This window comes from Simochromis diagramma, unplaced genomic scaffold (assembly GCF_900408965.1).
Source record: "Simochromis diagramma unplaced genomic scaffold, fSimDia1.1 OVJJ01000753.1, whole genome shotgun sequence".
Lineage (NCBI taxonomy): Eukaryota > Metazoa > Chordata > Actinopteri > Cichliformes > Cichlidae > Simochromis > Simochromis diagramma.
In genome coordinates, this window is record NW_024387523.1 from 2,790,642 (window position 1) to 2,805,975 (window position 15,334).

General features: G+C 38.2%; 2 protein-coding genes and 1 long non-coding RNA gene across 5 annotated transcripts; 1 reads left to right on the forward strand and 2 right to left on the reverse strand.

Moving 5' to 3' along the window:
- Positions 1-1,614: 1,614 nt before the first annotated feature.
- On the reverse strand, positions 1,615-4,486 carry LOC120727230. 2 transcript variants are annotated; one of them, XR_005694465.1, is made up of 5 exons: positions 4,404-4,486; positions 3,639-3,704; positions 3,133-3,288; positions 2,590-2,682; positions 1,615-2,295 (listed from the first exon to the last, which is right to left on the reverse strand). It is a non-coding gene; the product is annotated as an uncharacterized LOC120727230 (long non-coding RNA). The 2 variants fall into 2 exon arrangements; XR_005694464.1 differs by lacking the exon at positions 4,404-4,486 and having other exon boundaries at positions 3,639-4,396.
- Positions 4,487-7,088: 2,602 nt separating this feature from the next.
- LOC120726445 (protein argonaute-3-like) lies at positions 7,089-7,512 on the reverse strand. Its single transcript, XM_040020039.1, has 2 exons — positions 7,388-7,512; positions 7,089-7,298 (listed from the first exon to the last, which is right to left on the reverse strand). The coding sequence occupies exons 1-2, from the start codon at positions 7,442-7,444 to the stop codon at positions 7,089-7,091; spliced, it is 267 nt and encodes an 88-aa protein (XP_039875973.1). The 5' UTR covers positions 7,445-7,512.
- Positions 7,513-10,948: 3,436 nt separating this feature from the next.
- LOC120726923 (S-acyl fatty acid synthase thioesterase, medium chain-like) lies at positions 10,949-14,941 on the forward strand. 2 transcript variants are annotated; one of them, XM_040020960.1, is made up of 7 exons: positions 10,949-11,084; positions 11,167-11,297; positions 12,685-12,823; positions 12,934-13,033; positions 13,598-13,767; positions 13,864-13,946; positions 14,640-14,941. In XM_040020960.1, exons 1-7 carry the CDS (start codon positions 11,062-11,064, stop codon positions 14,780-14,782), a joined length of 789 nt encoding a protein of 262 aa, XP_039876894.1. In that variant the 5' UTR covers positions 10,949-11,061; the 3' UTR covers positions 14,783-14,941. The 2 variants fall into 2 exon arrangements, with proteins under 2 accessions (XP_039876894.1, XP_039876895.1); XM_040020961.1 differs by having other exon boundaries at positions 10,981-11,077.
- Positions 14,942-15,334: the final 393 nt, after the last annotated feature.

Genomic DNA, 15,334 nt, shown 5'->3' on the forward strand with positions numbered 1-15,334 from the left:
ACACATTGATAAGATGACACTTGAGTTATGCACATGTGATGCTAGTAAGGTCTGTGAGTGTTTTTTTTCTTTTAGTGTCTAAAATGGATAGCAAAGTTGCTATTTGCAATGATTGCTTAGGGTCAGTCCAGTAACACAATGCCAATGAAGTGCTTTCCTTTAACAATGCAAAGTGAAGTGTCCACCTCAACAGCCACAATTAAAAAAAAATTATGTAACAACAACAACAACAATAATAATAATAATAATAATAATAATAAAAAATAGTCCACTGATATTAGCAACCAAAGAAAATTATATCACCATCCCAAATAAAACTTTAACAAAACATGCCAACATTATGGTCTAACAATAAAACAGCTTGTCAGCGTTCAGTTTTTTTGCAACAGCACAGCAGTAACCATTTAACACTCGCCACTGTCAACATTTATTTTACCAGTGTTTGGGCAAAAAACTTCAGATGTAAACATTTTAACATGGAAACAATTGTTCGTCTTTAAAAGTCCACAAAATATACATTCATCCTGCATTCCCAACTTGGATGATCTGATATCCTCGTGTTGGTGTTGTTCCCAGACCATCATGAAAATGTTGTTCCAGGTTCAACATTGCAAGTGACCAATCACATTGTTGTGACGTTATTCTTTTGCGCGCCAAGCCATTCGTGCATTTATGAAATTCCAATGTTGCAAGGACAATATCAATTCTGCTTACTGTTTATTAAAGGGTTATGGTTAGGGTTAGGGTCAGTTGATCGGCAGACAGAGGCGGTTTCACGCAGCTTAAGTACAGTTTTTTGTTTTACGCCGGTTTTTCCCAAAGTCGCAAAAGTATGACGTCACAACATTCTGGTTTCTCACTTGCAATGTTGATCCTGGAACAACATTTAGTATGATGATCTGGGAACAACACCAACACTGTCACGGGCGAGAATGCGGTGGACTCAAGAGCAGACTCAATTTGCTTCGAACTGTATATAATTTATTGAAAAGAACAAAACGTGAACAGAACTGGGTTTAACAGAAACCATACGCAGAAACTAAGGGAAATCCGTGGGCGGAGAGACCGGCGTAGAGCACGGGGAGAACTCTAACGGGAACTTCTGTAAACACAGGAGAGAGATGTTACTGAATGGAAAAAAACGAGTAAGGGACAGAGGTACGGAGTGCCAGTGGATAGTCTTGGGCTTACTTGGAGACCCTAGTTATTAGGCGGGAAAAGGGCTGCCGTGGGAGTATTCCAGAGAGGGTCAAGAGTGTGGAGAGTCCGGTCCAGATTCCAAGGAGGTGGAGAATACGGACTGAAGGGCAGGCTGAGGAGAAGTGGAGTATATAATCCTCGGGTTCAGAGCAGACGGAAGAACAGAATGGAGACCAAACCAGCACTACTGATGAGTGCGACGGGTGGTGAATCACAGATGGTAGCAGGACGAACTGGCGAGGAGTGGCAGGCCGTGCCGGCTTAAAAACCCTCTAGGTGGAGCCCCGGAGATTGACAACAGGTGATGAGCTGGCCAACTCCACCCCCAGGGACGAATGACAGGAACCTGGACCACGCCCGACCAGACACTCCCACAGCATATGACAAACACGAGGATCTCAGATCAACCTCCTAACTTACCCTTATTTTTAGTATGTATTGCAATTACCTTTACAATGCACACAATGTAACACAAACTGAATATGAACATATTTCCACCTCATAACAATATGCCTTGAACGCTAATATACACACCACCCTTCAACATTTCTGGTGCAGTATCATCTCTCAATTAAATCCTTTAAATCTCAATACTTTTGATTGTCTCTTAGTAGCCCAACCACAACAGTAAAATCTCTCAAATTGTAGTAGTTTACAAACTTTTCAAAATGTTCTAAATTTCTCTTAAATGTAATTTTCCCGTTATCTGTCATTTACAAATTACCATTTTATTCCCATTCAGCCTCCGAAAAACTTCTGTCCATCTGACAGAACATTCATCATCCAAATTAAAGGTTGGCTTATTCATTCAGTGTATTCTTGAGCAACTGTACCTTGGTCAAGAGTCTGCTGACATACAGATGAAGGAAGAGCTTCTGAAGTACTTCAAAGAAAGCTTTCAGTCTTGAGGTTAACTGAGATTCAGTGCATATATCCCACCCATTAAGAGTGCACATGCAGAGGCCAGGTCTTCCAGGTCATGCAGGACACACTAGATGGTTATACCCACATCGGCTGGAGGAGTGCTGGCATCAGCTCTTTCGATGGTAAAGATAGCAAGGGTAATTTGTTCCAGCTCCCTCTGAACAGCTGTAGCTTAGACACAAAAACATAGAAAAATGGCATCCAGTTTTAAAAAAAGAAAGAAAAAGGGCCAAAGCTACCCTTTAATGACGTAAACACAATATTAGGAACATGCACCCCAGTGCGCCACTATTTCAGACTACAGATTCAACGATAAATATAAATAGTTTGGGTATACAAGAAGATTTCCCAAAACATTTAAACAGGTTCCATGCAAATTACAACAACAACATTACAACATGCAACAACATAAGTTATTCAAAAATTGGTTTAATACAGATAAAAAACTAAACTAAAATTACCAACCAATTATTCTTTGAAGAGGATGCTTGGGTCTTCATTCAGGTAAAAAGGTAGTGCCCTGAGGACACACTCCCTCCCCCTTTCAATAGTTTCCTTCTGTAGAGAGTGGCAGAGATACAGGAAGAGAAAACAGATATACTTTAGGATGACAGAAACTCACATTATACGCAAAATGAATGACATATCCACTGCACAGATAGACATGTACACAAGACCAACTAATCATCACATGGACATGAATAGTTAACCTGTTGGGCAGGGTTTCCACCACATTATATATGTCCATAATGGAGGTAAAGACAAACTAATACATCATCTTTTTTGCATTCAAAACATAACAAAAACATTCACTTCTGGTTTAACCTAAATCAAGAGATCAGATTTTACATATGTTTAGGTAATTTAAATTTTCCAACGTTTTGAGTACCAAACTTTGTCTTGCTTAATATAAATGTAAGTGCACTGTGCAGCTACCATACACTAGCTGTTTAAATTTGAAAATGATCTTATTAGCCATAATATTTTGCTACCAACAGAATAACGCACCTGTGTGGCAGGGGCCAAAGTTTGTCTAATTTTCTTCCCTGCAACGCCTCCTTTTTTCTTGAAGACTTTTATGAGCTGGTCAGTGTATTGGTCAAGTTGTGTAAAAAGCCTTGGAACATGTGCAGCAGTAGTAATCCTCACATATTCTGCTTCCACCTGAAAATATGTCAACAAACACAGCATACTGTACTGTAAATATACATACTATATGTACACATATACAAACTAAAACTAATGTAGTAAGACCTCATTAAAGCTATAATTTTAACACAAACATTTACACAAAATGCTAATGGAGCCATTACAGCTTTTATTGTTATTTATCAAGTTCCAAAAAATATTGATCACAGCTGATCTGAAAAGAATTTCATGCCTCAGGCCCTTGAACTGCAACCTTTACCATGGTTCAGATGTGGAGAAGAAATAACAGGGGCATGGGATGGGTCACAAAAGAAAACTTAACTTATAAAACAGTTTTGTTTTTAAAAGTATAACAGTTCACATACCACATACAAGCTCAGCAGTACCACATACACCACATCAGTATAGGAGGGAGCAGGTAAAGGCAGGATCTGAGATTTATAAAGTAAAACAAGAAATTCATTACTTAATTTCAAGAAGCAAATTATTGTTTGAATTACAACTAAATAAAATACTACTCAGAAGAAAAGCAAGAGATTGACACTGCCATGTGCTAACTTTCTATAGAAGCAATTATCACCAGGTCTGTCGACCTCCATTGTCTGTCCACTCATATGTCTTGAATAATTTTATTTAAAAAATTAAGTGTGTACTTTCACAAACTGTAATTTATAACTACATTGATATGTATAACTCCGCTAGGAAACATGCTGTATTTACAGACCATTTTTACATAATACAGATTACTGATAGAGCAGAACAATGGTGTCACAGTGGCTTTCGCCCTTGACTTTTTGGATTTTAAATGTCACTTTATGCTATCCTTGCTATCCTATTCGATATTTCCGACTCTCGGATTACAGAAAAGGAATCCCAAGAAAGCAAATGGAAAAATAACCCCTTGAAAGAAAAACCCCATGAACCCCTGTAGCTAATCCCTTAATAAAACAAAAAACAATAAAAATGTTTCTTACACAGTCTACAAAATAAGCATGTCCAGGACCCAGTAAAACTAATGTAAAACAAGCGCACGCAAACGATATAACATGTCTTGTAAGACAAACGCAAAATATAACCATGCTGGACATATAGATACTACACAACATAGTCAAAGAAAAAAGTGGTCTTACCTCTCAAAGAAACAGTAGCTTGGCGCCAAAACAGCCTTTTTCAGTTAAATTTGAAGTCTTGCGCATGAGCAGGCACAAGCCGTGAAACCTTCTTGTTCTGCGCGGTTTCATTACAACTGTTGCGTTACTGCCACCTTGTGGATATACAAGGTATATCGATCCTAATTGACTTAACTTAAATGTTATGCGATCAAGTAACACATTAGTATTATGTACGTTGAATAATAGACACAATTACGTAGACTTGATTAGAAAAACATATGTTAACTTAACAAAAACATATATTTTAAGTAAAATGAAAATAAATAATTAATATACACTGAACAATCCACCTCATTCATTTTTTTGAGTGCAGATTAGGTCAGATTAGTTGTAGATTATTTGCTGAGTTGTCATAACTACCACATATATAAGATAGTTGTGATACTTTGAGCCCTGTGACAGGCTAACAACCTTTCCAGGGTGTACCCTGCCTCTTGCCCTATAACAGCTGGGATAGACTCTAGCACAATCACTCCCTGTACCATAATTTTACATAACAAAATGTTGCAATTTTATATTCACTCCAAAGGTCAAGCAGTAAGTTATTTTCACCTCTTTGGCAGTTCTACTCTAAACAGTAGCATGTTTAGATTGTACAGTGGCTTATGTTTTGGTTTAACCCTCTCAGGCTCAAATTAAACGTTTTGTTGCTAATGCACAACTAAGTCCTGCAGTGGTACTTCTGAGTAAAAAAAACCTCATAAAATATGTATGTGGGGTAATCAGGTTGTTAGTTTCTAACTGTTGCAAATCGGCAACGCCTGCCTTGAGAGGGTTAATATGGGTCACAGCATTTTATCCTGCACACCGACAGTCTTTTCACATGGAAACATAAGGAACAGGCTAGTACTTTGTTACATTAAGAATAATGATGATACAGGTCATAACTTATGTTTAAACATTTTAACATGATTGAAGAGTGTGTCGAGAGAGGTGGGAAAGACAGAGAGAGATTGAAGTCCCCCCGGCTTACCTGTGATCACATCTGAGCAGTGCTGGTCAAGTTACTTGAAAAAGTAATTAGTAACTAATTACTGATTATTCCCCCCAAAAGTAATCTCATTACTTTACTGATTACTTATTTTCAAAAGTAATTAGTTACTTAGTTACTTTTTAGAAACATGATTCTGGTCCTCATATTCTGCAAAAACATGCAGTTTCCTGTCAGCCTGTGACCTAGTCAAGTCTGGGCCTCTCATAAAACAATCTAATCAGCAAATAAGGATTAAGAATATATATTTATTTCTTAACTCTAGTTTTAATCTTTTAACTTTATGCATCAAGCAAACATTAAATTATATTCTCTGACTGGAAGAAATTTGTTTAAAATTTAAACCTATTTTCTGCACATTCTTGCACATAAAATAAAATAAAATAGGTGTGGTGGGGCGTGGTCTGCGGTGCCGTGCGGACGCACCTGCACGGCATCCGCAATCACGCCCACCGTGTTAAAACACAGGGACTCAGGGGTTGGTGTGGGGTTGTGGTGGTGTGATGCAAATGTTAAATAAAGATGGCTCAAAACATGGATCTGTGGTCCCATCGTGTTTTAATTCCACCACAATAGGTTTTTGTGTTTACACTCAGTCTTTCAAATAGATGCAAGTAAAACAAGGCAGAAAATAAATAAAATCAAAGACTAGCGGTCCTTTGGCTCTATTTTCACCTGTAAAGCAGGAGTGGGGTAGGCGGAGGTTTGCCCTGGTGCAGGTGTGCCGCAGCGGTCAGTGGAAGAATCCACGAGTTTTTCTGTGAATTTCCCATTACGTGGTAGCGCACTCGGTGCTTGCTTGGAAGTTTTTCGCAGTAAAAAGAAGTTTTCTTCCCACGCAGTGAACAAGGGACGCTAATGTTTTTGTCACTTTTTTCAGTACTTCCACGCTTTAAACGCTGCACGCTCGTACTTTCTCTGCACTCAATATATTATCCATTGTTGATCTGCACACAGCTGTTGCCACCAACGTCGCACTCGCTTACGTCATTGTCATGAGACATTCTCGCAAAAAAATCACGGTTTTAGTAACGCAGTAACGCAGCGGGCGTACGGGAAAGTAACGGTAATCTAATTACCTTTTTTGCAATCGTAATCCCTTACTTTACTCGTTACTTGAAAAAAGTAATCGGATTACAGTAATCGTTACTTGTAACGCATTACTGCCCATCTCTGCATCTGAGGGGGTAAAAGGTATAAGTATCCAGACTAAAATGGATGTTATGTAGGAATAAGGTCATGATAGAGTTAATTGAAGGAAAATTACATAAAAATGTGTGATCCAGTATAAATCTTAGGTGAAGAAGAGATACGGGGTTCTTCTCTTTGTCTTCTGCAAGATAAGCAGTACAGAAGATTGGACCTTACAGTAAAAAATTCCAGCAGAGACACCAGAGGGATCAACCACATCAACCCAAACTGACCACAAATTGGTGTTATATTTTTTGATGTTAGTTTTGTTTCTTTATTTTCCCATAATGACAGCATTTTCCAATCTACATTCTCCTGATAGAAAAATGTGTTTTAAACCTATTTAAAGAGACCCTCTTATTCATAAATAATAATACTGTGAAGATAAAGTTTATATATACTGCTAAGCACTGATACCTTAAACACTTTTTCTGTAGCTAAGTGGAGGAAATCCTGTTGTCTCAAACACACACAGAGACACGCAGAAGGACACAAACACATGAAGCATGATTTAAAGGGGAAGGTACAATAAAGGGTTCAGAGCTCACCCTGCCACCATACTGCAGCATGGGGGCTGGCAGGACGCGACCCGTCACCTGAGCCATCTCATCTCGCACACGGAACTGAAACTCCTGGACAAACGGGTCGGCGTCATAGTTTGCACTCCGCACCTAAGAAGGGGACAAAAGTCTATTTATTCAAAGACACCAAAAAACTAAATCTCCCATGCTGCATTACTTTTGGCCTACAGGACACTCACCAGCCTGCTAATCTCCTCTTGTCTGTCGGGTGCAGAGCGGGCTGTGGCTTTGATCATGGTTGATGTTTGGTCTTTGGATAACTTTTAATACTGCATCATTCACTAAATTGCAGAATATGATCAACTGGAACTAAAAAAAACATTTTGCTATATGAATCACAATACACAGGACTTGGAATATGAAATAGAAGAGAAAAAGCTGGTGTGGTGATCTATCAATAGGTATTGCTGCTACTATACAAATGAACAGCACAGCGAGTGGATTAATAAATTATCAGTCATCCACTTTAACTGTGGAAGTCTATGTGCAAATTTTAATCACACAAAGGAATATCTAAACCAGTTTTCATATCCATTCAATGTCATTGCCATATCTGAAACTTGGATTAATATGGATACTATTAGATAATGGACATATAATATGGACTTTGAACAGCAAGGTTATGATTCAGGTACATATTTTGGCAAAACAAAGATGGAGGTGGAATATCTAAACCAGACAAATATTTGAAATTTAAGGTAGTGAATAATATGATAATGGTGATTAATATTGTCTTGGAATTTACAACAGTTGAAATCTATAAAGACAAAAGTAGAAATTTTTTTTTAGTTGTACATACAGAGCTTCAGGTATTGGTATTGAGGCCTTTAAAGACTGGATGGAGGAAACATTTACAGAAATAGGTGACAAACAAAATTTCATTTGTGGAGATTTTACTATTGATTTGCTTAACCCAAATAAACATTAAATAACATTAACACAATGACTGTATGAACCTATTCCCTAAAATTACCAGACCTAACAGAGACGCATTACATTGTGTCACTCTCATAGAAATTTTTTCAAATTACATTGAACATAAGACAGTAAGTAGACTTCTGAGTAATGATATCAGAGACCATCTTCCAGTTTTTATACTCTATGACAGGAATATAAGATTAATAATTTGGACAGGGAAAAAAACAGACGAGTAAGAACAGAGGAATCAAATGCCTTTTAAAACAATTTAATGAAACAGAACTGGTGCCAAATATATCAGAAACATGACAAAGGTGTGTATGGCGAATTCCTTAGAATATTTATGTCCAAAGGGTTAAAATTACACAGTTTGCTGATGAAAAACATTTTCTCTACAAACACAGCTCTGGTCATGATCTGCAACATTTATTGGATGAGATAACTAAAGCACAAAATAAACAGTGTTGATATTGAACGAGTCCATAGAAATTCTTAAAAGTTCTTACGGTAGTAATAGATGATAGATGAGAGACTGGAGAGCACACATAAGATATATTAACTCCAAAGTATCAAGAAACATTTCAGCTGTGGCTGTGGCAAAATGGTAGGCTTCAAAGATTTACTTTCAGCCACATATAACCAAATGTTACTTTCAGGGAAATCTAACTGTTGTAACTCTGAACAGCGCCTTAACAACAATTCAGATCAATATAAGAATGGTGACGCCTTATGTAGACTCCCATGACATTCTGAGTTGGTTTAGAGGCTTTGATTAAGACAAAAGGAATATTTTAATTTGATTTACTCCATCAGGAAATACCATCTGAAGGCAGTAACGTCACATCTGTGAAACTTTTTTCTAAACTATGTACGTCAGGTTTATAAGTAAGACGTATTCTATTTGCATTTTAGCTGTCGTAATTTTCTGTGGCTTGACCTGTTTGCTCAGGTATTGTAACAGTCAGAGCAAGTCAAAGACACAGGACACACCTGATGCAAGTTGCTTACTCCGTACTGTAGATGTCCCCAGAGACCATTCATATAATTTTACATCTGCCTCAATCATAAACCTGGGAAATACAGACTGAATGCACAGGTAGATAGAGGAAATTCAATTATGAAGGCAAATACAAGTAAGAATAGGAAAGAAGTGAGCCCTTTATGATAAACAATTTGTTTAAGGATAGTGAGAGTGACTTTTCACATTTTGCAATAATGAAGAGAGGAAGAAAGTTTTTGTGAAAAGGCCAGAGCAATTATTCAGATAAGTACTGGATTATGAGTCTGCAGTGAATGGTTATGCATTAGTTAAATTCTAACAAACACTAGGCTCTAAGACTTGTACATGTTCAATTAAAACAACAGTGACAGCAGTATTATAAGCAGAAATTGGAAAAATAACACAACTACTGGGCATATTTACAAGGCCACAGACAGATTTCTTCATACTTGAACCTTCCCAGAAAAAGAGAAATAAAGAGCTCTGGGATGATAGAAACAGAATTTATAATAGTGAAATGATTATTTGATCCCTGTTGAATTTGTAAGTTTGCTCACTTTTAAAGAAAAGAATCAAATTTTTATGGTAGTTTCATAAAAATGAGACTCATTTTATAGGAAGGAGATAGAATGTCAACCAAAAATTCAGAAAACAAACACATTACATAAAAGTTCTAAGTTGATTTGCACCTCATTGAGTGAAATAAAATTTGATCCCATAAAATCCAGCCAGAATTCCAGCTCCCACAGATTGGCTGTGTACCCATGTGGCACGCAGAGTACAATCAGCTACAGATATTCCTGCACTCAACTCGTTATGTTCCTGAAACACACCTGTCTTCGATTCCAGCCTCTCCACCAATATGGGCAAGATCAAAGAACTGTACAAGGCTGGAATGGGTTACAAGACCATCAACAAGAAGCTTGGTGAGATGGTGGCAACTCTTGGTTGCAGTTGGGACCACAGTCACCTAGAACACTACTGGTAACACACTACATCATTGATTGAAATCTTGCAGCAGCGGCAAGGTCCTCCTGCTCAAGAGGTTCGAGCCCCAGGGCTGTTTTTCTGCTAAGTATAAAGGATGACATCACCGGACTGAGGGGCCAATGGACGAGGCCAAAACATACCACCAAGAAAACAGAGGAGTGGCTAAAGAAGAAGCACATTAAGACATTAAGATTCAAGTTCAGCTTTACTTCCTCATTTATTTATTTCATTTTGGCAGTCCTGGCCCTAGGGTTCAGGACTGCCAAAATGAATTAATTAAATACACCATTAAATAATTAATGAAATGTATCAATAATTAATATGGCAATGAATAATTAATTAAATATGCCATAAATATGTATTTAATTAATTCCCATTTTATTTAATTAATGACACATTTAATTATTTAATGGTGTATTTAATTAATTCATTTTGGCAGTCCTGGCATTCCATATTTTATAGCTATTGTGGAAAAGAGGTAACACGATTTATTTGTACTGAAATATGAAGATCAGAGAAAGCAGCTGGCCCAAAACCTAGGGGGAAATGAAAGTCAACCTGGCTATTACTGATACACTTCAAAAGAACTCAGAAAGTGAAAGTTGCTTGGTGGGATTCATCAGGTACATTGAGCTGCTTCCTGTAACCTGTGCCTTTACCTGCACCTCCCTGGAATTGTTACAGGCGATTTAAATTTTCTGTGTCGACGCTGTCGTTTCCTGTCTGTGCATTTCCGGCTACCTTATCTGCAAAGATTCACTGCAGAAATTAATCAACTGTTATTCTCCACGAGATCGCATGTTTGATTTTTCCCACTGAGCACCGGTTGGTGGCGGTATTGCACCAGTTCGCCGTGTGCTAGGCGCCAGTGAATTCATCATGAAGAAGAAGCCAATAAGGAAATGTTACACTGAACGCTTCCCAGGATTTTCCTAGAAGAAGTTAATGGAGCAGACAGCAAGTAATAGGTAGATTTTTTAAAATAACCTCTTGTTTTAACACAAGTGCAAACAAATCTCTGGTCGTAATGTTCTTGTTCTCCTTAATCAGCATGGACAAGGTGGTAAACTGTTTCAAGAAAAGACCAGATGCTGTGGCCAGACTGATCTGCTTCCCCTGGGCAGGTGGAGGGTCCATACACTACGCTCGCTGGGGAAATGTCCTCAGCAGCTCTGTTGAAGGTGAGGTGCCCAGAAAGCATTTCACGTGTACGTGCTTGCACGTTGTAACGAAAGCTCCAGGAAGCAAGTGGAAAAGAAATGTGGTGGTCTGGTATAACTAGTCTTCTCGTCTGTGTTTATAACTAAAGGACAGCTGGACTAAAGATTTTTGGAGCACAGAATAAATTCTTGGCTCTTGACTAAATTTTGTTATCTGCAAAAAAGTTGAGGGGGAAAAACACCTTAGAAAAAAGTTTTGCCATAATTATATATCAAGATTACCTTTTAACTTTTAAATGTATAGTTTTTAAAATCCTTCTCCTCACATACAAAATAATCAATAATCAGGCCCCATCGTATCTTAAAGACTTCATAGTACCTTAATATCTCAGCAGAGGACTTTGCTGTTTAAGATCAGCCTTAAAACTTTCTTTTTAATTAAAGTTTATAAGCCAGAGCTGGATCAGGTGACCCTGAACTGTCCCCCAATCATGCTGCAATACATTTAGTCTGCTGGAGGGCTTCCCATGATTAGTGTGTCTTCTCAGTCTTTGCATGTTTACACACCTATTTGCATTTGATCATTAGTTTTTCCTGAACTCTGTCTCTCTCCTGTAGTTTGCTTTTATTCTTGCTGCCTCTGCGTTCGTGTCTTTGTCTCGTGTCTACAGGTGGTGGCATTAGCGCTGTTCCCTCACACCAAGAAGGTCCTGGGTTCGAATTCGCAACTCTGGCCGGGACCTTTCTGTTAGCATGCGCTCTAGCACATTGCGGCTTCTATCCAGATACTCCAGCATCTTCCCACAGTTAAATCACTTGCAGTTGTTGGGGTTCGGTTAATTGGTGATTCTAAATTGTAAATTGCACATAGATGTGAATGGTTGTGTGTGTGTGTGTGTGTGTGTGTGTGTGTGTGTGTGTGTGTGTGTGTGTGTGTGTTCGTCCTGTGAAAGAGTGGCGACCAACTCTGGCGTGTACTGCGCCTCATGCCCTATGACAGCTGGGATAAGCTCCAGTGGTAGTGTAGTAGAGGAGTAGTAGTTCTCCTCTGCGTCCCGAATGACTGAACTCCTGACCCTGTCTGTAAGGGACAAGCCAGCCACCCTTCAGAGAAAGCTGTTTTCCACGGCTTGTGTCTGCAACCTCGTGCCAGTTATGAGCAGAATTGCCAGCACTCTAGTCCGTCACTTAAAAACAGACCTGGCATTTAAAAACAATCAATCATCAGAATTAGGTTTCTACACATGCCTCAGAGGACTTTTATGCTTTGAATTATTTATGGTTACTCACTCATTTACTCTGAATCAAAGGAAGACAAATACTCAGAAGAAACATCACCTCATGTCTTTACACTGTTTTTCTTTCTTTCTTTCTTTCTTTCTTTCTTTCTTTCTTTCTGTCTTTGTAGTGTTGGCTGTCAAACTTCCCGGCAGAGAGAGTCGAGCTAAAGAGCCATTCTTCGAAAACATGCAGCAGATCGTGGATGAAGTGATTAGTGTGTTGTTGCCGCTGCTAAAGGAGAAGCCATTCGCTCTGTTTGGCCACAGGTATGGCGAGAAAAAATGATCCCTGAATAAAAACAAGGCTGTCGGCATAAACAGAACACTGCATGGTTTTAATCCCTGCAACATAAAGAAAAAATTCTAATCTGTTTCAGTTTCGGTGCCTTCACAAGCTTCGCTGTTGCAGACGCGCTGAAGAAAATTCACAATGTTGAGCCAGTTCACATCTTTCTGTCTGGTGCTTCTGCACCTTATGTAAGTAAAACTACTGGATGACCTGGAAAACGACTTATTACTTAAGTCTTTTTTTTGCTTGGAATACGCTTTTTAAGTATTTTTTTCTTTCATTGCTTGTGATATTTATTAGTTCCACGAAGCAAAAAAAGACAAACATAACCCTGTTTTTTGGGGCTGTGGACTTCAAATCTAGTAATAAGTGATGCAGTGACAAACGTGAAAATCCTCTCTGTGCTGTTATGTCACCACTTCATGCTTTATTCTACATTTCTGTGCTTCTGCCACATAATTTTTACCCAAAACTCGGATCACCAAAGAGATTAAAATTCTTTCATTGAAATTATATTCACTATATCACGTATTTTAAAATCGATTTAAATTAATTAGACTTAATCTGTACACACATAACTGCCATGAAAGCCCTGATCTACGAATCCTGATGTTCATATTCAACAAACATCAGCGATAACATTTGGAAAAGCTAAACGTTTGTAATTTGGCCTCTTTAACGTAAGAAAAGAGTTGGGTGTTGTTGATATGACACGACAACAGCACTGTACTGTGTTGTTCTTTGTCTTTAAGTCAGAGACTCGCATTAAAACCCCAAAGCGAAGCGACTTGTCTGATGAAGATTTTCTAAAGTGGTTAATTTCGATTGGAGGAACTCCTCCTGAGCTGCTGGCGAACCCTGAAGTCCTCAAGCTCTTCCTTCCCGCCCTGAAGGCTGACCTGCACGTAGTGGAGAACTACAGGTGGGCGGACAGCTGTCTGTTACTTAATCTGCTCTTAACATTTCTAAAACCAAGCGTAGATGTTGTCAGTGATGGGAGTTGCTGACCTCTCTGCAGATGTAACAAGGCGAGCAGCCCGCTTTTCTCCTGCCCGGTCACGTGTTTTGACGGGAAGGATGACATTCCTCATGATTTACAAGGTCAGTGCTCTAACAGGCCAAGAAGGGGCTGTACATTACTCTTATGGTTATTACATTGACTTAAATGCAAATTGCTACTTTGTGCTTCTCCCTTCTTTGTTTTGCCCTCAGCAGAGCAGTGTTTACGTAACCCTAACAATCCGTCTCCTTCTACTGAACTCTGACTTCAGTATCTTGCAGTTTGTTCATCGGAGTGTGAAAGTTAGATCGAAAGCACTCAGCCATAGAAACAACCTCTTGTATGTATGAATGGGTGAATGAGCCTTGTAGCACAAAGCGCTCAAGCAGAGTAGTAAATAAATTTAAAAGCATACATTAATAATTACATAATTAGACACAAGTTAATAATCAAATTAAAATGTACACACCAAAAGCCCCGTTTCACAGTGAGTGGGTGGCGTTTGTCAGGATGTTTCTTATGTGGTGAAAACCACCTTTAAAAAAATGTCAGGTGGAGTTGGCTTTGGTTAGTAAATGATGATCTACCTGGTTTATGGCTTCACCTGGTTCAGGGATGTCTGCGGTCGTCGGGCTGAGTAAATCTTTTGCTGGGCAGTGTTAACTAATGCTAACTGTTTCTTATTAGAGAGCACGGGATCTGAACCAGAGGCAGCAAGAATGTGTGACTGAGTATGTGAAAGATTTACAGGTGATCAAGTGAAATTAATGTGTGTGTGTGTGTTTTATTAACAGCTTGGAAAGACATCACATCAGGAGATTTCACCATAAAGATGTTCCACGGATCTCATTTCTACCTGAAGGACTCTGGAAACGAAAAAATAATTTTGGATTACGTCACAAAACATTTGGAAACCTCAGAAATGGATTATTTATAAACAAAACGACTTTTGTCATTTTTCTACTAGTTTATGGTGATATTTAATTGTGTCACCAGTGTAGCTTGTTATGTTTTGACCGCCCCAGTCCCACGAGTACAGTGAATTCAGTAACTAAGCTAAAAGTATTGAGACCTAAAATAAATATCCTATTCCTGTTAATGACTTATTTTAATTATCTAGAGTTTGTGATTTAGAAAGAGTTGATTAAATATCTCTGGATGCATCTTTTTCTGCTTTAATTTGGATTTTTTTTTTTGACTGACTCCACAGAAACAAAACAAATACAGTTTCTCTTTTTAAATCCATATTTAAATGATTACAGTCTATATATATATATATATTCGAGATGCACTATATTCACAAATAAATATATTGCCTCATCATATATGTGACATTTCTACAACTGTTTTATTAATTAAGTTTATTATTTAACCTCAGTTGCAATTCTGAGGAAAAACACAAGCATGTCTATATATTATTGATTCAGAATCAATTTTCAATCATTATTTTTTTAAATCCTATTTTTTATTATTGAGACCTAAACAAAAA